Raw genomic sequence first — 25,151 nt, forward strand, 5'->3', positions numbered from 1 at the left:
TTTCCGCCCTTCTTCTCCCCCTTGGTCCTCCGTCAAGTTCCTCCTAATCCTCCTATACGTGCAAACATATGGTATTTGTCCTTCTCTGCCTGACTTATTTCGCTCAGCATAACACCCTCAAGGTCCATCCATGTTGCTACACATGGCCAGATTTCATTCTTTCTCATTGCCATGTAGTATTCCATCATATAGATAAACCACAATGATAACTATTTCTCCTCACAGAAAAACTCAGGTTGGGAAAAGTCCAGTGATGTGGCTCTCATCAGGGAAGTTAGTGGCCAATGGAGGGCTCAAACTAACATGGCCTCACCTCCCAGTGCACACCGTGTCTTTGTGAGGGCACCATTCCTTTCTGATCTACATCTTTTTTTTCTTTCATAGTTTATTGTCAAGTTGGTTTCCATATAACACCCAGTGCTCATCCCAACAAGTGCCCTCCTCCATGCCCATCTCCCCCCTCCCGCTCTCCCCCACCCCATCAGCCCTCAGTTTGTTTTCAGCATTCAAGAGTCTCTCATGGTTTGCCTCCCTCCCTCTCCCCAACTATTTTTCCCCTTCTCCTCCCCCACGGTCCTCCATTCAGTTTCTCCTAATCCACCTATAAGTGAAAACATATGGTATCTGTCTTTCTCTGCCTGACTTATTTCGCTCAGCATAACACCCTCAAGTTCTATCCACGTTGCTATACATGGCCAGATTACATTCTTTCTCATTGCCATGTAGTATTCCATTCTATAGATAAACCACATCTTCTTGATCCATTCGTCTGTTGATGGACACTTAGGTTCCTTCCATATTTTGGCTATTGTTGAGAATGCTGCTATGAACATTGGGGTACATGTGCTCCTATGCATCAGTGCTCCTGTATCCCTTAGGTAAATTCCTAGCAGTGCTATTGCTGGGTCATAGGGGAGTTCTATTGTTAATTTTTTGAGGACTCTCCACACTGTTTTCCAGAGGGGCTGTACCAGTTCACATTCCCACCAACAGTGGAGGAGGGTGCCCATTTCTCTACATCCTCACCAGCATCTAGAGTCTCCTGATTTGCCCATTTTAGCCACTCTGACTGGTGTGAGGTGGTATCTCAGTGTGGTTTTGATTTGTATTTCCCTCATGATGAGGGATGCTGAGCATCGTTTCATGTGTCTGTTTGCCATCTGGATGTCCTCTTTGGAGAAGTGTCTGTTCATGTCTTCTGCCCATTTCTTCACTGGATTATTTGTTTTTCGGGTGTGGAGTTTGGTGAGTTCCTTATAGATTTGGGATACTAGCCTTTTATCTGATATGTCATTTGCAACTATCTTTTCCCATTCCGTCAGTTGCCTATTAGTTTTACTGATTGTTTCCTTTGCCAGGCAGAAGCTTTTTATCTTGATGAGGTCCCAATAGTTCGTTTTTGCTCTTGATTCCCTTGCCTTTGGGGATGTGTCAAGTAAGAAGTTGCTGAGGTGGAGGTCAAAGAGGTTGTTTCCTGCTTTCTAATCTAGGGTTTTGATAGTTTCCTGTCTCACGTTCAGGTCCTTTATCCATTTTGAGTTTATTTTTGTGAATGGTGTGAGAAAATGATCTAGTTTCATTCTTCAGCATGTTGCTGTCCAGTTCTCCCAGCACCATCTGTTAAAGAGGCTGTCTTTTTTCCATTGGATACTCTTTCCTGCTTTGTCAAAGATTAGTTGGCCATACATTTGTGGGTCCAATTCTGAGTTCTCTATTCTATTCCATTGGTCTATGTGTCTGTCTTTATGCCATTACCATACTGTCTTGGTGATTACAGCTTTGCAGTAGAGGCTAAAGTCTGGTCTGATCCACATCTTCTTATATTGCTTCTATTATTGTTCTTTACTGGGCATTAGGTTTTAAACTATGTTATCACTGTAAGGACCAGCCTCTACACCGGCCCTCACCTGACCTAGATGCATCCCTCTCTTTGACACCATCTTTGATCCAAATGGATATGGCCATGGAAGCAGCTGCTGTTTCCCAAAGGCCTTTTGGGATGATCCTGGGAACGAGTGAAGGCTTAAAAGAGGAAAATGATCTTCCCACCTGTGTAGAAGTGGGATGCACTCATGCTCAGGGCCGGGAGAAGAAAGTTTAAGGAGTTGAGTTGACTTTTGTCTCTGACTAGTCCCAGCCTCCTTCATTCCCACTGAGCCACATGCATGTGAAAGTCTAAACCCATCTGGTTTACCTGAGCACGATGTAGGAGAATATGTGAAAACGTCTGATCCGCGCGTGCACGCGCACACACACATATGCACACAACTGGCTCATGGGTCTAAGTGAAGCCTGTTCTGCTGATTAAACAAGGTGTCTGAAGGCTGCCAGGTGACAGGTACACCCAGTCATCTGCCTCAGTTCACAGGTGAGCAATGGTGCTCATCGCCTCGTCATATTCTGAGTCCTAACCCAATTGTTAGAAGCTTTCCGAGAGGTGGGAAAATACATATTGACTTTTTTCTGCTTTATCCCTTTGTGATAGCTGCACAGATTGGCAGAAGATGGCGCGGGGGGAATGTTTACAAGATGCACGAGTGTGTGAGTCCATGTGTGGCAGCTACCATGTCCAGGCTGGGGCAGTGGAAAAGGCCGTGGTACTAACCATGGTCCTGCTGCAGGTGCATGTGGGCCTGTATCTCAGACCAAGATACACAGTCAACGTGTGAGTTACTGGCCCAAAGTTCCAGGGTCAGGAGTAGAGGTCCTGGCATCTGAGGGCAGTCTAGTGATGGCAGGCATTTTACATTACTAGATCCTAGTTGCACGTAACTATCCTGAAAGAAAGCTGGAGAAGGCAAGGAGCACGTATTGGCCGGGCAGCCCGTGGCTCTCAATCTGCCAGTGGACAAGGGGAGAGTTCCAGGGACCAACTGCCGGCCTGGATAAGGCGTCTTGGGGCTGCCCAGAGCCTGCGGCCTTGCTTTGGTTCATCACCCAAGGGAGACAAGCTGTGGGGGCAGGCAGGGTATGTTGTGAAGGATCGGGGGGGGCCCATGGGGCACAAAGGAGGGGGCAACAGAAGAGCCCCCTCCCCCCGAGTGGGGACATGCCAGAGAAGTGACTCACCCAGGAGGCAGCCCCGGATAGTGCTCCCACCAGGCGGTGCTGATTAGCACAAGCAGTAGGAAGGTCACTTCAAAAGTTTTGCCTACAAGTCTAATCACTTTGGCGTTGTCACCCGAAATCAGGTGCCTCCTTCCCTCCATTTTAACAAAGGGCTACCTTTGTTAGCACCTGGCGACAGAGAGTATAATTCCGATAGTACTGTCCAAATAACACAGGTAAAGAAAGCCAACCTGTGGGGTCCTTCCCTGCCTGGCTTTCGGCAAATGTTTTAAGTGGAAAACTCAGCAGTGTGGATTTTAGCTTTTCACCCCCATTGCTATAGAAACGCTGATCAGAGAACTTGTATAGTTTTTTTTTTCTTCCCCCAGTGCCTCCTCTCACCTAACACAAAGACCTGAGCACTGATTACATTCCCTTTAGCATCTTCCATCTGACAGACAGTCCTCTGGCTCAATTACAGATTCATTTATTTAATAGCGGTACTACCTCTGGGTGGCAAGGGTCCGCACCACTGTTGACAGCAGCTGCCCGTCCTTGGCCGAAACTTGCATGACATACTGCGGCTGCCCATTCACGAGGCTGCCACAATCCTCCACGGTCTTCACCACGGGCGCAGCTGAGCTGGTGCAGTCTGGCAGCACTTCGGGCAGGTGACTGCAGCGGCTGGTTGTCATGGTAACAGACAGCAATTACTCTGCTAATGGCTTCCACATTCATGCAGGATTTCCATCTAGGAGAGATCAGAAAGCAGTTTACTTGGGCAGGGTGGTTAATAGAAAATGGAGAACTACAGGCCACCAACATCTTGGTGTCAATATTTAATAGAAATAAGAGGGGGACCCCAGACGTAGTGCATTATCTTGTTACCGTGTAACGTGCACGCGCGCACACACACACACACACACACACACACACAGAGCCCACGAGAAACAGTGGATGTGGTTATGAACAAGATAGCGGGCATACATAAATAGCGGTATACAGAAACATTTAGGATCCCTGCTCTTGGAGAGGGGAGGGTGTGATGGCTCTGGAGCCGGATCTGAGGAGGAGATAAGCGGTTCTTCTGCTGTGTGCCAGAGAAGCAATAAGTCTTTGTTGACACTCTCTCAAAGTTACTAGAATCTTTATTAAAACCGCTTGCAACTCTTTCTTTCCTTGTAAGCAATTTATTCTCCACTCAGCTTCATTCTGAGATGCTAAGATTAAAAAATGAGAGAAAGGGAAAGGAAAAAAAAAAAGACTGGCCAAGTAGCACCTTCTAGGACAATATTTGCCGAAATGAATCATTCAATCAACGTACCGTGTTTCTGACTATTGCCATATTTGTGTCCCATACAATTATCTACTTAATATATCTTGACAATCAACTTCCTTTAAAAACGTAACCTATTTTAGCCTTGTCTTAAACAGTTATTCATGGGAAATGATTAGTTGGATGAGCTCGTTATATTTTTTCCTAATGGACATCACAATCAAGACATTAGAATTGACTTTTTGTTAGTGGAATACTTAAAACCCAGGGACACTGCATTGTCATAGAGAACTGCAAGAAATGATGATGAATGAGCTCTCCACGGCCCGTTAATAAAAAAACATTCTTAATAAGGGCTTTGCCCTCCCTGACACACAGTCTGTCTGTCGCAGAGCCTGGAAGGAATTCTGTCCCCAGTCGCTGTGGCGGGGGCTTGAACCAGACCTCCAGTTCAAAGTACTCAGACCCACTGGTGTGAGCAACCCCACCACATCCAGTAAGTAATAGGTCTGCACGTGATGCATGAGAAACAGACACTGTTATAGAAACTTGCAGGAGTTGCATCTCACCTTTAGGAATATGGCTATTTCTGCCCGCCTGCTCATCTCAAGTTCCTGAGCCCATCACAGCCTAGACTCTATAGACAGAGGCAGGATTGGTTGATGGACGGAGTTCACATCAATAACCAGACTGTATTAAAGGCCCCAAATTGAAATAAATCCATCCCACAGCCCCAGGAGGATTTTTGGAATTCCTCAACGGGTTGCTTTCTCCTGGCTGTTTCTCCTGGTTATTATACAGTACTTGACTCCTACAGATCTGGGAAACAGGAGGATCTTCCCAACTTCCAGAACAAAGTGCATCTGCTGGACGTTGTTAGGATACAAACGTGGTGTTTGCAGATGAACTTGAACTGACCCTGTCACTCCTGACAAGCACATGTCAAGGAGCCTGGCCATCGGGGACAACTGGACAGGAAGGGAATCCTCTCCTTGTGCTGAGGTGTCTGGCTGGCCTTGCTCCAGCATGTTCTCATTCCTGTCCTTGGCCGTCACCATCCCTCTCAGTGTTTGTGATCTGGCCTCTCCTGGGAGACCTCTGGAAACCGGCAGTGGGGACGGGGTGGTGGACAACCAACCCTGGTCCGAGGCCTGATGTGGGGGCACAGGCAGGGCTGCTCCCTACGTGTCGTTGTCACTTCTCTGGTGGGCTTTCCAACCAGAAGGCACTGGGCAGTCAAGGGCACACCTGGATAGTCAGCTAGTGTAGTGTCGCTTATTATTATTATTATTATTTAAAGCTTCTTCATTTGTTTTGAGAGAGAGAGAGAGAGAGGGAGTTCAAGCATAAGTAGTGGAGGGGCAGAGAGAGAGGGAGACAGAATCCCGAGCAGGCTCCGTGCTGTCCGAGCCCGAAGTGGGGCCTGAACCCACGAACCATGAGATCATGACCTGAGCTGAAACCAAGTGTTTGACGTTTAACTGACTGAGCCACCCAGGAGCTCCTAGTTTTGCTTTTTAAATAGGATTTGTTGCCTTATTTTTTCTTTTTTACTATTGTAAAAGCCAGAAGTGTATGTTACAGGAAGTACAGAAAAGTACAAAGAAAACACCACAACTCACAGATGATCCCACCAGTTGGATAACCGCAGTAAATTTTCTGGGTGGATGTCTTTTTAATTTTTGGCAGGGTTGACAGGGAGGAGTTGATTTGTAACAGAGGCCAGAATTTTTTTTTTTTTTAATAATTGAGTTATGGCAGATCTCAGGCCACAGCACAAAAGGATGTTCAAAGACCGACGTCTAAAACTCTTTCTCATCCCCCTCCCCTGTCCCTGCTCTTATAAAACCCCATTGACATGATTTTAAATTCTCATAATGCCTCCTAGTCACCAAGTGCAACTTCCTGGCACAGCAGTCTTGCCTCACAAGGCAGCCATAGATTAAGAGCCAGGGGTGTGTTGGCAGGAAAAGCAGACACAGTGACCTTCTTCCCGCATGGAAGCATTATGTCTGGATGCACTCTGAGAGTCTATTTTTGGGTTTTGCATAACTTCAACTCATAGGACCAAACACTCCCTCCCAATGTTCGATGGCATGGGAAGGAGCCAGAGGAGACATGCACACAGGGAGAAGATGAGACCCAGGCTGTGAGTAATTAGGCTAACTCTAGTGATGGGACATCACTCAGGCACACAATGTCCTCAAGTTTGTTCACTTATAATCCAGATTAAGTTCTCATCGAAGGAAGCAATTCTAAATATATGACCTAAATCTGCAACAAAATGCCCTTAAAACAATTTGGGAAGTAGAGTTCCCTTTAAACTTTTTTTATATCTGTAATTTCACTTCTGGATGATATACTTCATTTCATTTCTCTTGTCAAAGGCAAAAGGGATCATCAGCTGTCTGATCAGCTCATTTCATTCACAGTGGGTGCTGGGCACCAGGCTGAGCATAAAGGACGGAAGGCTCCTCTACGTTACCTTCTCCTGCAAGCCAGCCCTGAACCCAACTTGGGACCTGACTAACAGGACCCTTCAGTCTAGCACTCACTGAAGATACACCACCATATTCACGGACCACCACACATCAGAATAAAAATCTTGAGGTACAAAGCCTGGCATGCCCATGATGCATTCCCACACTTCTAAGAGACCGTGTCTTTTATTTGTTTGTTTGTTTTTAAATGTTTACTTATTTATTTTGAGAGAGACAGAGCACAAGCAGGGGAGGGGCAGAGAGAGAGGAAGGGAGAGAGACAGAGAATCTTAAGCAGGCTCCAGGGATGCTCAGCATGGAACCTGAGGTGGGGCTTGATCCCACCAACACGAGATCATGACCTGAGCCAAAATCAAGAGTTGGATGCTTAACCCACTGAGCCATCCAGGCGCCCCTAAAAGATCATATCTTGAATTGAAAACTGGATACAAGGGATTATGCAGAGCATGGGCACCTGAGATCATGGGGGGGAAGGGCTAAGTTGGTTCCGACCCTACCAGAGTGGATCTAGTCATCTCCCCAGGTGGAGGAGAGAGAAGCGAGCACTTTCTCCCCAGCCTCGGTCAAAAGGAAAGACCTAGGCCAGACCTGGGGCAGGAGTGGGTCTCTGTAGGCTGCATGCACCAATTGGTATACATATGTTGCATTGGGGGCAGTGACAAATGGCCCACTGCATTTCCCTGTCTCCTTCACGGCCACCTGGGAAAACAGCAGGCTGTTGCTGTGGATGCTACAAAGAGCTGAGCTGTCGGTTTGTAGCCTCGCTGGGCTTCCACTGATCTTTCTGCAAAATTTCAAGTGCCAATCCGACCCCTTTCATATCAACACTGCTGCTCTTGTGGGAACGTGTCTTCCTCGTTCACCCAAGAATTCTGCTGTCTGGGATTGTTCAGGACAAAACCACAGTGCCCGTGGGGGGCGGCGTGTCTGTGTAAACTTGAACATCAGATTGCACTGGTAAGACAGGTCCTTTGTTGGCCAGGCTTAACACCTTGTATTCTTTCTTTCTGAGGCTGTGAATAGAACATGATTTGGCATCGGCCAAATCCATCTGCACACGGTGAAAAGGATGGCACTGGGTGCAGGAGAGGGAGCCGGCAAAAGAGGAGGGAGTGGCTAAATGAATGAAAGCCTGATGAGACCATTGTTAAGATAAAAAAAGGCCTGTCTGTTAAACTGTGACCCCACTAAAGGACAGTAGAGGTTTTACCAAAGCAAGGACCCAACCAGGCTGCGGCTAATTGCTGCCATGTTTCTGAACAGTCTGCCTTTGGTAAGCGATTTCCATGGGAACACGGCTGGCACCATGAAGATGCGGCCGGAGGGCGTGGGGGAGGGGAAGGCAGGGGCCCTCTGTTCACCTCCTCAGCCCCCTGGCCCCAGCAGCCCCCAGAACCTCCCTGAGGATCACTGAGTTACGGGAGAAAGCTCTGTTCTCGGAGGCAGGACACCCACCTCTGCGCCTTGGCTCATCACTCACCGAGGGAAATCGCTCAGCCTCCCAGGCTTTGCTGAGATTTCTTGCATATTTAGAATAAAGGTACTACTACTTCCTGAGCCACTTGATGGGGCTGTTTGTGAGGCCGAAGATAATACATGTGAACATGCTTTGTAAGCTGGGATGAGGCATGTTAGCAGGGCATTCTTGCCACGTTAACCTTCACTCCTGCTCTTTTTCTACGCTGAGTTGCATCTTGTTTCTCTCTTTAAAAACTACCTTCCCCCGCGACTGGTCAGTTTCCACCACACTGTACTTTTGGATGCTGCTTGAGCCCTGACGTGGTACCGTTCCATCTCTCTTGGTGACAGAGCACAGAGGGACCCTCTTCCCTGTATGTCCCCTTCTCCTCAGCCCTGTCTCCTTCAGACCCCAAACACAGGTTTTCGCTTGTCCGTGAGAATGTTTCGTGAAGGTATACGATGAAAACCTGCTATTTTGTTTGAGATACTTGGGTTTATTTGTTATCATCTTAGCTTATGTAGCATGTGATAAGCGTACTAGAAAGTAAAATGCAAGCCACCCCCCCAAGTGCCTTTTTCAGGCCTGCTTTGATCAGAACTGTATTTTCAGTGGCAAGTCAACTTGAGTCTTTTAGCGTTAGGACAACAAGACTGTTTGGGGGAGCAATCTGTTATGTTGGCAAGTCTGTTTGGGTGTACGAATTACCATGGGGTTTAAAGGTGAAAATAAGAGCGTGTTAGCTGGCACTAACCTGGTCAGGAAGGCTGCCTGGGCAGTGGACTGAGCAAGCCCAAGTCTGAAGAGGCAGTATGTGGCAAGAATGGACCTCTAAATTCAATCCTGATAATGCCTGAGATTTTTAAGGAGTAGGCCCCTCAGGTCTCAGTATGTTCTAGAAGGGTGCTCTTCTAGAGCATAACCAGAGTCAGTCAACAAAGCAAATCCAAGAAGCAAATGTAGTCATTGTTTTATCTGCTCAGAGAAACATTTTTTGAGATTACTAGGTAGTCCTTTGATGTTGCTGATGGTTAGGGTCCAGGCATTTCAAGCCAGGCTTTGCATCTCTTGAGGAGTGTTCCCCAGACCCTCTTCAGGGCTGCAGAGCCGTGAGGTCAAGGCATCTTTCTACTAGCAATCACACCTTTGCTGACTCAGGGGAAACTGCCCTAAATCTGCGGGGTGCAGGGAGGATGGAAATGCACAACTGGCTAGATGGCTTTCCGCTCCCAGAGAACTGCACATCCTTCACCCTGGTCGGGGATTCGGAAGGTGGACCTCAGTTTTACACGAGCAAAATCTGCCTCAGGAAGTATCTCTAAGATGTCCCTTCGCCTTCCGAGAGGGGCTGCATATTCAGGGGGCAAGGCCTCCTCTAATGAGACCAATGAGCGGACAGTACAAGTCAGCTGGTGATTGAAACGAACAAACAAAAAAGCAATAATGGCTTGTCCAGGAACTTTCCCCTCTGAGGGAGACTTTGAGACTCTGAATTCAAAGAACAGTCTCTGAGAATAGGAATGCTCTTTGATAGAACATTTCCCCGGCGTTTGAGGCATGTTATAACCAGACAGTGCCCTGCATGTCTGATGAACTGACTTGGGAGTCTCCAGAATGTTCAGAGAAAATGAAAGCAGGCGGGAAATCACACACACCGACCTTCCTTTCCAATGAAAATGGACCAAATGACTAATTTCAAAACCATTAACACATAAAAGCGGCATATTTCTTCTGAGGACAGGGCACAAAGGGTCTCCAGGGAGATCGCTGGGGCACGATTACCAGCAACATTTTAAGTTTTCAAAAACACGCCAAGGAGGCTATTCACTAAGAGTGTGTAGCAGCAAAGTAGCTGCTTCATTAAACTGAAATAGCCTCGGCAGGGCTGTGCTTACAGACCCACGCTACCAAATTACACGTTTCTTTTCTGGATGCTTCACTGACCTCATTATGTGGAGTGGAGGGTTTGTCATTCCAAATAAAGTGACTGTCCAAGTCTTTATAAACATGTCCGTCAGGCGCTTCATGAGTGTGCACACTGCCACACGGGCTGGCCCAGTGGATTAAACAACAACAACAAAATACTTGCCTTTTTGTGTCCTCATTATGTTCTGCTTGTGTGTACACGGTCACACTTGCACAGCAGAGTAAGCAGGCGAAATGCTTGTTTCTGAGCATTAAGGAGGTTTTGATTTGAGGGTAAAGACATTTTCTTGAGGAAAGTGTAAACACCGCTGATGAATGAAGGGGGGTAAAAAACCCAGACCAGCGTTAAGGCAAGTTGGATCCAGAGAGTTCCAGTCACACAGTGTCCTATTTGAAAGTTATACCCAGAGTGATTTATCATTTCCCTGTTATTATTTTTGGTTCTCCATCCATGTTATTACTTTTGATTCTCAGCCGCAAGAAGCACCAGAAGTATCAGACTCGCCTTTTTTTTTTTGATTTTCATTTAAAATTACTAATTTTCTCTTCAGGCAGGTAAAATCCTCTCGTTCAGCTGAAGGCAAATCAAGTAACAATTATCGTGTTTATACAAATTTTTTTCCCCTCAAGAAGTACTCATAAAATTAATTCAGATTTTGGAGGCTATCTATTTTTTCATTTCATTTTAATTATATAGATGAAAATGGCAATTAAAAATCCCACAACTACCCTGGGTGTTCAAAGACACAGCAACAGCTGAATTACACTTGTAAATAACAACTGGTTTCAGGATACAGACCCCTGCTTCCCGAGGGGGGGTCAGGGGTGGGGCAGGGCTCCCTGATGAGTTCTGGGGACTGGGGAGCAATCAGGACACATCAGAAAAGTTTAAACATGTTTAAAAGCCATAGAAGGAAGCAGGCAAAAGAGAATAAGGCGTTCACGGGACATCACTGGGAGATGAAAAAGAAAAGCGTGTTCTTCAAATGACATTCAGTGTGCCCCGTGCCGAACAGCTACCTGTCCAGCATAAGGAAAACGTGGAGGTTATAGGGCGCGGACCAGGATATCTGGGGATACAGGGAATAAACGTTTCAGCTACAAATGAGGGCAGAATACGCTTGCACTCTAAGAAGCAGAAGTCCTTGGTCTGTGGCTTCACTCAGACCCATTTTCTACCAGCATCCAAGTGAACGCCCACCATAACGGAGGTTGATTTGGGGCTCTTTGAAGTTGTACCTCACTCACCCTCTTCTGGGCAAACAGCCCAGTGCTAGGTGTGCGGTGTGCCCAGCCTCAGCCTCCCCCCTGCTAAAGCAAAGCAGGCTGATAGCATATTTTCAGCCAGGGTTCCTTGGGGCTTTCCCCATCTGCATTTCACCAAGACCACGGGGAGACTGCGGTCTTGCCCTCTCCCAGGGTCATGTCCAACGTCTACATTCCACCAGGTTCTGGGGGCCCAGGCCTTGTTGCAGCGCCTCCAGGCCCTTGAGGTCCCAAGAGACTTGGCTGCATTACCCTTGGCTTTGGTGCAAGGTTAACTGGTGTTACTTGGCTTGATGAGGAATATTAAGGCACATGCAGAGTAAAGATGAAAACTCTCTGGATTCTGTTTTACAGCCCTGGCTTTGGCATTACGGAGGAACTCCCTATCATTTGCTTCATAATACCAAAAGCCCCCCAAATTCCACGGTTCTTTCACATGTGGTCTAGAGATGTGTCACAGGCCCTGGGTGTCTTTGCGTTGCCTTTGTACATCTTTGGCTTTGGGGCCAGAAGCACTCTGGGATGGTGGGGGGAAGGGGACAGGGCGCTGGCCTTTAACGCCACCCAGCAATTATCAATGGAAGAGACATACTTGGCCCTAAGCCTCATTTTCCTCCCTGACGCTGAGGCCCTGGGATAGGTGTATGGCTGGAATGTGGAAGGCACTTGGTAAGGGACAGCACTTTAAGACTGTAGTGCAGCAGGGTCAGCTTACAACAGCTGGGGGCCAGGGAGGGTGTGAGAGGTTCCTTCCAGACCCCTTGCCTGGCTCATCCCCTCTATAGCCCTCCTTGCTACCTAAGTGAACATCTCACGGAAGCACAGCCGCTGACATCTGCTTTGACAGTCTTGTGTAAATATAGCTAAAAAGCCCAAAAACATCCCCCTGGAATGACTCTTCTCGGCCCTTCGTCTCTGTTATGCTACACACACTCACACGTATACTCATACGTGCAGAGACAAGCCACAGCTTCTTTTTTAGTGCTTCCCGAAAATAAATGGGTCTGGTCTTTTAAATCAAGATACAAACAAGCACACAAAAAAGCAACACACAGCCAAGGGCTTAGTTACCCGAGATCACTTTCTCACTTAATCTCTCCACGGTGTATCCTGGATTCTTATTCATCACGATTCTGGCAGGGAACGAGGCCTCTTTCTTACGTCCTACCTACCTCGATGGCAAGCAGTCAACGAACTCCTTCAAAGGAGTCTCTGAGGAGTTACTTTGTCTTCATGGGAGCATATGCCCCCTCTTTGCCCTTGCTCCTTTTACTGCCTGGCCCAGCTGACCACTCATCTTGACATCAATCCCTGCATCTCACACAGCCCCCATCTGTTGGAGTATCGGCTTCATCTAGACTTTTTCAGTGTGAGGACTAGCCTGTTCTGTCCCCAAGCCACCTGTGCAGGTGAGTATGCTATTTTTAATTTTTAAAGTTTATTTTTTAAATTTATTTTGAGAGAGCGCGCGCGGCAGGCAGAGAGGAGAGAGACAGAATCCCAAGCTGGCTCTGTGCTGTCAGTGCAGAGCCCAACGTGGGGCTCGAACTCACAAACTAGGAGATCATGACCTGAGCTGAGATGAAGAGTCGGATGCTCAACTGAATGAGCCACCTGGGTGCCCCAGCAGCTGAGTATTTACTTATTTATTTAATTTATAGTTTATTTATTTTTGAGACAGAGAGAGACAGAACATGAGTGGGGGAGGGGCAGAGAGAGAGGGAGACACAGAATCTGAAATAGGCTCCAGGTTCTGAGCTGTCGGCACAGAACCCGATGCAGGGATCGAGCCTGTTAACCGCGAGATCATGACCTGAGCCGAAGTCGGACGCTTAACCAACTGAGGCACCCAGGCGCCCCACAGCTAAGTATTTTTAAAGCCTGTTAGAAATATCCCCGCATGTAAGCTCACACGGAGGGCTGTTTGCACCAGAACATCCACTTAGGCCCTGCGGCCACTTAGAAAGAAGATCCTGAATCAAGTGTCTGGTCTGTTCATTTCCAAATCTCCAGCCCTGCCAAAAAGGAGAGGTGAGTTTCCCCAACCTAATCCAGCCTGTTTGACAGAAACAAAGCAACTTTATATTGGCAGTGAATTAAATTCTTATCCAAGATAAAACAGTCAAATATGATACAGAGGTCTATCTTTACTATTAAATTTTCATCTGATGGGTTTTCCTTCAGAACAGGCCAAAAAAAAATTACACTATTAATAGCAATAGTGTGGGTATATTTTTCTATTTTCATAGCCCTATTCATTTTCCATTCTCTAAGTGCTTAATAAATACAGTGGGTCTTTACTGCCTTCCAGGGTGAAAATAACAGTTATGCCCCCACGGAACTCATTCATTTGCTTTATGGGCTAAAAAATCTCTAGTGTGTCACAAATTAACAAAATGTTCCTGAGGACTGTGTTTTATTCTTGAATCTCCAACTTCACTAATAAATGTGAAAAACACATGTAGCCAGATAAGTCCCTGGAGATCAACCGCTGTAGATGCTGAAGAAAGCAAGTTATTCTGGCTAAGATCAGCATTCACTTTCCCACCAGAGACTATTTGTTACCCAAATTCCCCTCCACTTGCTTGATGTAACTCAATGGAATTGGTTTCTAGTGACTAACCCCCAAAAGCTAACAAAACAAATATTTCTTTTAAAAAAGGGTATCTTCAAAATGTAAGGAAAAAAATAACATTTTTTTGATCATCAGATAATGGCCTTTTTCTAGTCACAGCCCCGTGGATCTACACACTAGCACCTCTGAGAGATCTGTTATTCTTTTCCTTAATATTTTTAGCATGAAAAATTTCAAGCAGAGAGAATATTAAGTAACCTGACATATATATGTTCCATCGTGCCAACTTAACAATGAATCAAAAATTTGCCACACTTGTTTCTCTTTCCCTCCTTTTTTTCTTTCCTATTAAGATTTTTTTTTAAGGTTTTTATTTATTTTGAAAAAACATGTGTGCATGTGTGCATGTGACGGGCAGAGGGGCAGAGAGAGATAGGGGGAGAGAGAGAGAGAGAGAGAGAGAATGAGAGAGAGAATCCCAAGCAGGCTCCGTGCTGATATCAGGGTTTGATCCCATGAACTGTGAGATCATGATCTAAGCTGAAATCAGAAGTAGGATGCTTAAGCAACTGAGCCCCCCAGGTGCCCCCCTCAATAAGATTTTTAGGTAAATCCTAGAAATTGTCATTTTACCCCTTACATACTTCAGAATAAATTATGGACATTCTACAAATATGGAAATTTTCTTATATGACCACAAGTCACTGTCACAATCTAACAAACTTAATAATCCACTAATATCATCTAATACCCAAACTGTATTCAAATTTCTCCATTCTCTCAATAAAGTCTGTTATGGGTAGTTTATTTAAATAATCAAAATAAGATGTAACTTTTAAATTAAATTAAAAATTTTTAACAGTGTTTATTTATTTTGAGAGAGAGAGAGAAAAACAGAGAGACTGTGTGAGTTGAGGAGGGGCAGAGAGAGAGGGAGACAGAATCCCAAGCAGGCTCTGTGCTGTCAGTGCAGAGCCCAATGCAGGGCTTGATCTCATGAACCATGAGATCATGACCTGAGCTGTGATAAAGAGTCAGATGCTTAATCAACTGAGCCACCAAGGCGCCCCAGGTTGTAACATTATATATCTATTTACATACCTCTTACTTGCCACCTCCTTTTCTTCCCCATGCCACTATCTTGCTGAAGAAAGCCACATTCTAAATCTGCTTTCTTGTGGTATCATTTAGTTTGTTCCTCTATCCCCTATGTTTTCTGTAAACATTTAAGAGGGCTTGATTGAGTTCCAATTCGACTCTTAGGTAACCATAGCTCATAGGTGACGCTGTGTACCTCTAACTGCATCACATCAGGGGGCACCTAATGGGTGTCCCACTTTTAGTGGGATCCAGCGATGGCAGATGATTCCCTCAATGTGACCTTCCCCATCGATATTCTAATGGTCTAATGATTGCATCCATGGATGACAGTCTCTTGAAGCCATTCTTTTATTTGGGGGCCACAAAATTAAGCTTTTCCAAGTCAAACTTCCCTTCACCTTTCGTAGCAAGAATTCTGTAAAGAACTTTCCTTCACCAACCAGTGCAATCTGGTTATGCTGAAATCTGATTTGCATAGAAAAGGAATGATCACTGCTTAATTCTTTCCTTTGATTGCCAATTTTCAGAGTAAGGAATCTGTGCCTTAGTTACATGCTATAGTAACTGAGTTGTTTTGTTATTGTGTGTGGTATTCTTAAAAGTCCACCTGTTTTTACTGAAATTAAAAAAAAAATCAGACCATCTCACCATAACTAACCCTTCTTCTGGTACTGGGAGCTGGACTTGTGATTTAAATGAACACAAAATAGGTCAAGGGCCTGGTCTCTGCCATTGAGCACTCTCAGTAAGAAGGCCGAGCATTGGTTCCCTTACCTGCTTTGGTGCCTTACTTTGTCTTTTTTTTTTTTTTTTTTTAATGTTTATCTTTGAGAGAGAGACAGAATGGGAGCAGAGGAGGGGCAGAGGGAGACAGAATCAGAAGCAGGCTCCAGGCTCTGAGCTGTCAGCACAGAGCCCGACGTGGGGCTCGAACTCACAAACTGAGATCATGACCTGAGCCAAAGGTAGACGCTTACCCGACTGAGCCACCCAGGCACCCCGGTGTCCAACTTTGTCTTGATGGTCGATATAAGTCTTTCCTTAAGCCGAACATCGTTCGGAGACAGAGGCCTTCGGCATTGACTAATCTCTTAGGAAAATGAGAAGAAATCTGATTCGGTTTACTGTGACACAGACCTCTTGGTGTCACTTGCCCCCGTAGACTTCCACTGTCATATTATTTACTGCATACATCTGAAGGACACAGATTGGCAGAACCGCACGGCTTCAGACTGACTAGCTGAAGCCACTGGGCCTGTATCGGTTGGACCTTGTCCCTGACCCATCGGGAAGCCATTCTCACCGAATGAAGCCTGCAGGTGCCCTCTGGCTTGGCCACACAGTGCTCCCGGGTTGTGGCAATAACACGTGAACGGATGCGGCAAGCTTCCGCGGGGGGACAAATACGCACTGTGGGTGAAATCTGCCCATGTATGGGCAACAGCTGCCTTTCCTTCTTCTCACTAATAAGGGTGAAAACATTTAGGCCATTCATGGGTATTCCCCAAAGAGGCATTTATAAGTCTTTAACAAATGCCTGATGAGTGTCTCAGAGACTGACAAGAATCCAGGGCCTTTCTTTTTTGGCTCTCTAAGAGCAGAGGCATTTTCTGCCCATTACTGCCTTGTTTTACTGACAGGCACCTGTCAGTTAGACATTAAAACAGAGTGATAATGGGGAGATAATATGCTAGCTCTGTCCACACACTTCAAGAGGGAAACACTCATGAAAAATGTGTATTTTGGGAAACCTAGATGCTCATGTGCCCATCTGCATTTCTATTTAGTTTGAAATTGAGTGCAGAATAATAAAGCAGTGAGAAGAGGGGTAACAGGCAGACGGAATCAGAGCTTCCTAAGTGGCCCTGCAGATGCCAGGGTGGGGATCCTGCTCTAAGCAGGAGGGGGATGGCTTAGGGAATGCATGCCAAAGAGGAGCAGTCGGATGGAAGCTCCCCCTGCCCCCCCTCCCGCCTACCCCTTCCCCCTCCCAGAGGCTTCACTGGAACTCCCTGAGAGCTGCTGAACCAAGGAACTGGCAGAAAAACATCTTCCCAGACTCTGCAGATGGAGGACTTTCACACATTCTGAAAAAGCGCAAATACCCTCTTTTTGAAAGAGAGGTGAAACAGGGAGTGCACACTATAAATAAACCAATAAAAGCAATTCGGTTCCTACTGAGAATCTTTCTAGTAAATAGTTCTCTGTCAGAAAGTAATATTGTTACTCAGATATTTAGACCTCCAGTAGTATTTTCAGGCCCTGACTTCTTGGCTAATGCATATCTTCCAGCACATATGCGCGCGCGCGCACACACACACACACACACACACACACTCTCTCTCTCTCTCTCTCTCCCCCACCCCATACACACACAGAGGCCCCATATAATACCCTCTTTATTTTCTCCAATCCAATAAAACTTCCATGTATTCAGTTAGTGATTATAGTATAACGCCATCTTAATGCTAACTAGTCACCATAAAATCTTACCATTGTGGACTTTAGCCACGGAGCCTGGGGACTACTGAAGTGTAACCCGCACCGCAAAGCTATCATATGAGCACAGCAGGAGGAGAGCAGGTGCCGTCACATCCAGTGACAACAGTCAACTTGACTAGCACAGAAGCCAGAAATCACTAGCCTCCCCTCTAAAAAGTGTTAACAATTCTCTTTCTAAAATACAAAGTGGGGGAAAGCTCTCTCTGCTGCCGTGATGCAGCCTGTGGGATGTGGAGCTGAGCACTGTTGGTTCGAATCCTGGCTCTCCCGTCAACCAGTTATGACTCGTCAAGCGGGGAGGAGGAAATGGTGCCCATCTCATATTCGAGAATGAAATGAAACCATGTTCTAAAGGAGATAGCAAACACTGATCGCTGCAATGATTGGGCCAGGGCCACGGCAACTTCAGGTGTCTCCAGGGGACACTGTTGCTTTCAGTATTTGTGTTCAAGCCAAGAGACATTTATTACAGTACTGACACTAATAAGGGAGGCAACAAAGTGCTCTGACAGGCAGAGCGGGGAAGCAAAAAACCCAAACTAAAACAACCCACAAACTGAGGAATCAGGCACACGGTTTTGAATACTGGCTCTTGCCACCGGATACCAGGGCTCGGTTTTGGATAAGTGACTTGACTTCCCTGCACATCAGTCTGCCCATCTGTGAGAAAGAAAGAATGACTTCCTTACAGAGTCGTCACGCCATCAGCGGACAGGTATGTAAAGTGCCTTGCTCAGTGGTCTCTGTCATTATTATTAGAATATACATGAAGCTCTGGAGAGGGACAGAGGTAGGCCTGATGAATCCTGCCACTAGGTGGTGCGATCCTGGGCTGGGACAGATGGGCCAGAACTTGCCAGGGGAACAGTGGGTTGAGACAGAACACAATACAACACACACACACACACACACACACACACACACACACACACACACAGAGGCATACTAGGAATCTAAAAGAAATTAGTTATTAGTAGAAGGTGAAGTATGAAGAGAGTATTACCTTAAAACATAGCATCAAGGGGCACCTGGGTGGCTCAGTCGGTTAAGCGTCCGACTTCAGCTCAGGTCATGATCTCACAATTCGTGGGTTTGAGCCCCACATCAGGCTCTGTGCTGACAGCTAAGAGCCTGGAGCCTGTTTCAGATTCTGTGTCTCCCTCTCTCTCTGACCCTCCCGTGCTCATGCTGTCTCTATCTCTCTCTCAAAAATAAATAAAATGTTTTTAAAAAACCCAAAAAAACCCAAAACATAGCATCACTACAATAAAGAATATAAAACTGTCTCCCTTTGTTTTTGCTGGAGGGCAAATCTGAGGCTCTGGAGAGCCAGCCAGGCCACATTACTCTTGGAACCTTCCCCTGATCCTCTGTGGGTTTCCCTAAGAGCCAGGTACCATTTTGGCCCCAGAATGAGGTAGCTACCCTGAAGCATTTAATATGGACACACAGGAATGAATGGTCCTTTTTTCTCAGTACTTAAAGAGAGAAGAAGTACTTAAGGAGAGAATTAAACTGAGTCTGTCATTTCACTTCTATCCCTTGATGTCAACACTCCTAAAAACAGGCCCTCTCTTTATCTTGTTTACACAGTGCTCAGCACTGGGCCCACTTAGATGTTTACTAGATACATGAGGGAGAAATACATGTTCTTTCAGTAAAGCAGGGATATGCAGAAAGGGAAATGTACAACTTTTTGGATATCAGGGTTGTAGGGATCTGGACACTTGAAAGAGGTTAAATACTCTGTATCATGCTTTTTATGAAGTTCTCCCTTCAAGGTGGCATAAAATATGTGTCCTGTTTGCCATGGGAGAAAATGCAACCAAAGCTAATCCATGATGACAGTGTGTATGTATACAAATGAGGCATGCTGATTTCTCTAGCTTGGTCTATTCATAAATTGGACTGATTCCTTAGATTTACAACCGATGATCACTATGGTAAATTCAATAACAGAGTTTTCTGCTCTAAATGTAGCGTTCTCTTCTGTATCTTTTTACAGCCCTTAAGTGGTTTCTGATGTACACGAAACTAAAACCTTGTAGAATTAAAAATTACACAAATAATGAAGATGAGTTCCTAGGTGAATTACCCATTACTGTGGAGGTTTTTGGATAGTTTCATTAAAAAGAGTAAAAAGGCCATCTAAAGATACTTGTGCATCTACAAATGATTGTAAAGTCATTCCCTTTATTTCTTTCCAACTCCCATAAGCCTCCTTTATTAGTTTCAAGGAATAAAGCTCCAATCTGCTTCAGTAAACTGCATTATTTTTTAAACTACAAAACATGTGCGGTTTCTTTACATGAGCAATCTTCTTTAATGGTAATGCAGTCATTGGGAAGACCACACTAAAAGGTATAGTTTATAGTTCTTCCCTCTACCTTCTAGCTCTTCTCTACCTTCTTCTTCTTCTTCTTTTTTGAAAACAATATTATTAAGATCTAATGGTTTAAATTTTTTTTAAATTTTAGTTACAAAAATTAACTCCAGTATAGTTAATATACACTGTTGTATTATTTCAGGTGTACAATAGAGTGATTAACACTGCTCTAGACTCAGTGCTTATCGTCGCAAGTGTAGCCTTAATCCCCTTCCCGTTTCACTAGTCCTGCCCCCCCCCCCCGACCCTCTGGTAACCATCAGTTCTCTAGTTAAGAGTCTGTTTTTTGGTTAGTCTCTTTTTTTCTTCATTTGTTTTTTAAGCTTACTTACTTAATTTTGAGAGAGAGAGCGAAAGAGCATGCAAGAGGGGCAGACAGAGAATCCCAAGCAGGCCCCGTGCAGAGTCCAAAGTGGGGCTCGACCCCATGAACCATGAGATCATGACCTGAGCCAAAATCAAGAGCCAGTCACTTAACTGCCTGGGTCATCCAGGTGCCCCTCGTTTGTTTTGTTTCTTAAATTCCATATATGAGTGAAATCAGATGGCATTTGTCTTTCTCTGACTTACTTCGCTTAGCATTATGTTCTCTAGATCTGTCCATGTCGTTGCAAAAAGACCCAATACTTTTAAATAAGTGCCTAGCATATAATGAGCACTTAAAAATATCTGCTGACTCACTGAATGAATAAATGAATTCACTGTCTTGATATCAAATTCTGGATCCAAGTTTAAAGTCATGCAACACAGGGCTGACACGGTTCTCTTACTTAGAAGCACAATCCCTCCTATCTGACTTCTTTTTTAAGTGTTTTTTTTTTTCTTTTTGAGAGACAAACAGCAGGGGAGAGGGGTGCAGAGTCCAACGTGGGGCTCAATCTCATGACCTTGGGATGATGACTGGATGCTTAGCTGACTGAACCACCCTGGGAACCCCTACTTCTAGGCAGTCCAGTATTCCCTCTTTGCCTACCTTTTATTTTTTTCCTTGGATCTTGAATAATCCTTTTTTGTGTGTGGAGTTTTTTATTGAAGGAGAATCCTGAATAATCCTTTTGTTCGTGACCAGACTTGGAATCAGGCGCTTCTATGAATTTGAATAGGCGGACTATGAATTTGAACTCTTAACCTAAACATGGCTTGCAAGTATCTCTAAAATAAAGAACCTCTAATTTCCCTTCCTATTCACCCCTATTCACTATGCACATAGTCTCCTTAAGCTGACATGGAGTGTGTTGTTTTGAAAAAAAAATGAAAGAATGAATGAATACAAGAAAAAATGGCTAAGTAGATGAAGATACAAACTACTTCAGAGGTAAAGCCATTCCCATTTCCCCATCCATTCAGAAGCCTTTGAAAGTGCAGGGAAGGAGGATCTGAGGCTCAAAGATTTCATCTACCCAGGCCTAGGTTCCTAATTTGCCGCGTGAGTAGGAGCATGGTGGAAGGTGGATCTTTCTGGGGCCCCGACTTGGAAATCACGGATAGATTTTTTTCCCCATGGTGATAAAATGGCTGGCTAACGTTGAAAAGGTACTATTACTTTCATATTCAGGTGACTGGGCTCTTAGGAACTGGTGTTGCAATCTAACCATCATACAGTCAGGTTTCTATTTGTCAAAAGATACCACGTTCACAAGTTGAGTAGGGAGTCCCTTCTGTTTCTGAATGATACAAAGTAACAAAACCACAAAAACAGCTATTGTAAAGAAGAAAAAACAGTTGCTATTCAGAGTCATTTGCAGGGAATGGTTGGGATGGGTAGGCAGACCAAGGAGGCACAAGATTGAGGGTGTAATGGTTAATTTTATGTGTCAATTTGACTGGGCCACAGGGTGCCCAGATATTCGGTCAAATACTATTCTGGGTGTTTCTGTGAGGGTTATTTTTGGATGAGTTTCACATTTAAATCCATAGACCGAGTAAAGTGGATTGCTCTCCCTGATGTGGGTGGGTCTCATTCAATAAGGTGAAGACCTGAATAAAACAAAAGGTTGACTCTCCCTTGAATGAGAGAGAGTAACTCCTGCCTGACTGCCTTTGCACCTGGATGTGCTTTTTCCTGCCTTCAGATTCTCACTGAATGAAACACTGGCTTTCCTTGGGTCTCAAATCTGCTAGATTGAGCAGACTTGACCTAGACTTTACATCACTGGCCCTTCTGGGTTTCCATCTTGCCAGTTCATCCTGCAGATCTTGAAACCTGTCAGCCTCCATAATCACACGAGTTAATTCCTTACAATGAATGTCTTTATAGCTATCTATCTATCTATCTATCTATCTATCATCATCATCATCATCAATCTATTATCTCCTATTCTATTGGCTATGCTTCTCTGAAGAACAGTGAATAATACAGCAGGAAACAGCAAAGAGGTGATAATCCAAAATGTATCTATGTATATACATACTTTAAAATTCATAAAGCAAAATTTAGCCAAATTCCCAATTACCTTCTTGTGAAAGGTAACTGTAATCCTTGGTGACAAATCCAGACGGTGGACGACTGGGGAGTGCTGGGCAGGGGCCACATGGGCTCTCCTCCGCAAGTGTGACGAGCCTTCACACAGTGCAAAGCCATTTTGGTGGTTTCTACCGCTAGTCTTAAAATGGCCATACCTTTCTTTTTAGGAATCTTTTTTTTACGATATTAATGTCTTTATGGACATTTCTTTATGGAATCCATTTTAGGGGCATAATCAGAAGTGCAAACAGGGATGTATGCACAATTCATGCTCTTTTATATTCTCCAGTGTTCCTTTCAAGTATCACAGACAACTTGCCCAACAGTGGGGGAAAGGTTAAATAAACAGAGTATACCCATTTCGTGGATTATTGGTGGGGCCATTCACATTACTTTTATACTACAGGTTTACTGGCACTGGAAAATACAATAGAAGGCTATAAGGCCATATGAAAAAAGTAGGCTATATAAATATTTATGTCTATAATTTCAACTACCAAAGGGAGAAAGATGCCGTATCAGTATGTGAACAGTGGTTTTCTCTAGATAATAAGCAATTCTTGTTTCGTTTTATTGTTTAGGTTCCTTGAATTTTCCAAAATAAAATGTATTTTTATCATATTTAGGATAAAAAGGATATAGCCCTCAAGAGGGGAAATACATTAAACCACCTTCGGAAAAAACAAACGAAAAACACAGAAACCAAACCTGAGCAAGCCAACCCTAAATTCAGAAAAGCCTGTGTCCTCATCATAAATAATCCAAAAGCAACCAAGAGGATTTCCTTTATTCCCTAGGTGCAGACATGACATTAGAGATACCCAGGGTATCAACAACCCCTCTCCCAGGCAGCCTGCTCCAGGAAGCAGCTGGTTTAGTGGGAAGACCCGTGGGTCGGCCCCCAGAGGCGCTGGCGCTTCGCCTGGGACAGGCATGGGGACCCCACTGTACCAGTGATATTCCCTCAGCTTTGGCTCTTCATCAGTAATACACAAGAACGAAGTCATCCTCAAGGAGCCCTTCAGGATATTGTCAGAATAAAATGGAGTGGTAACCGTGCAAATGCCCCCAAGTACAAAGCACTGCAGCGATGTAACACGGTCATCGATAGTGTCCAACACCAGGTTCACGAGAGAATCCTCCTGTGGCCCGTCCTCCCCCACCTTGGTGGCAGCCACAGATGTCAACAGCGGAGGGATAAAATGACCCAGGATACTCTCTTCCCTGGCCCCCCCCCCCCACATAAATACAATGTGCCTAAATTAACATTTGGTTAGCTTGTTTCTTTTTAACCAGGGACATGCCAATTTAGATGAAAAATCCATATACTTAACGTGAGTCATATCCTTGCTAGAGAAGGCAAATCTATAAACAGGAGCTGTAATAATCAGCCAAACTTTTCTAAAGCATCACTTATCATTCCTGTTTGGAATTTCTATATCCAAACTGCCTGCCCATCAATTGTATATTTAAACCATGTGGCCTTACAAGAACTGGTGGATATTTTAACTTGTTTCAGAAATGAGGAAACCAAAGCAAAGGAATTCTATGATTTTCCCAGCACCCTGAAGTTAGTGGAAAAACTTGGTAACTCCATCTCTGACCCCAGTTTCTTTAGGATTTTTTAAAAAGTTTATTTATTTATTTTGAGAGAGACTCAGACAGTATGAGCGGGGGAAGGGCAGAGAGAGAGAATCCCAAGCAGGTTCTGAAGTACCAATGCAGAGCCCAACACAGGACTCGAACCCACAAACCATGAGATCATGACCTGAGCTGAAATTGTCCAAAAGTCGGAAACTTAGCCAACTGAGCCACCCAGGCACCCCTCTCTGATCCCAATTTCTATGCCCTGTTCCTATAATTATTATTTAATACCGATGAAGTGTATACATAATGCAGCGTGCCCTTTGGCATTCTGGTTGGGGTGATAAGGAAGTCTAGGGCAAGAGGAACAAAAGTGAAAACTTTTTCCCCCCCTCCAAAGTTGGAGCTAACAAAGTTGGTGATTTCTCCATATGACAAGTATATTCCACAAAAAAAAAACTTCAGGATTTCCTAATGCATTGAGTAGGATTGCCTTTGCTTGAGGGAAAAGTACATGATCTTTTGATAAGCCTCAGAGTTTGAAACAGGAAGAATTCTTGGTATTTAATGCTTGGGCAAGACAGTGTGTAACAGCTACAAGATTTCATGATTAACTTTTATAATATGCAGTTTCAGTGGCCATCACTGACATTGATGAGTACCTCAGACTTTTTCGATTCACATTTTACCAACTTAGAGGAGAGGGGAGCATAATTTTCAGCTCTGCTGATCTGATTCTCTTGAACTCCCCCCCCCCCCACCGCCCCACAAGTTGGGAGTTAACGTGGAGTACAAAAGGGAGAAAATAAGAAAAAAAAAAAAAAAAAACCCTGAAAGCCAAGTCACTTTCTTTAGTATTCCCAAAGTCTCAGGCTGCAGATGAAATTTCTTTTCCTATCTGTGAGTCACCACATATTTTGCTGGGTATCACAACTCATTCCCTTCCCTTTTTGTGCCATGATTTCATTTTTCCCTGTAGCACTTTCAAACTGTAGGCAAGAAAGTTCTGCGAGCTGTCCTACTGAATTATAGAAAATTAGAATCTGGTTTGAGGGAAATAACT

At 44.8% G+C, this 25,151-nt stretch overlaps 1 protein-coding gene across 1 annotated transcript in view; it reads right to left on the reverse strand.

Moving 5' to 3' along the window:
- MARCHF3 (membrane associated ring-CH-type finger 3) overlaps positions 1-25,151 on the reverse strand; it is a 145,285-nt gene that overhangs the window by 34,818 nt on the left and 85,316 nt on the right. Inside the window, exon 2 of the mRNA XM_039236678.1 lies at positions 3,556-3,799. Within this exon, the coding sequence (XP_039092609.1) occupies positions 3,556-3,743 (188 nt within the window). The 5' untranslated portion in view covers positions 3,744-3,799. The remainder of the gene's footprint in view (positions 1-3,555; positions 3,800-25,151) is intronic.

The sequence above is a fragment of the Hyaena hyaena genome, unplaced genomic scaffold (genome assembly GCF_003009895.1).
Source record: "Hyaena hyaena isolate Hyena2069 unplaced genomic scaffold, ASM300989v1 scaffold_115, whole genome shotgun sequence".
Taxonomy (NCBI): Eukaryota; Metazoa; Chordata; class Mammalia; order Carnivora; family Hyaenidae; genus Hyaena; species Hyaena hyaena.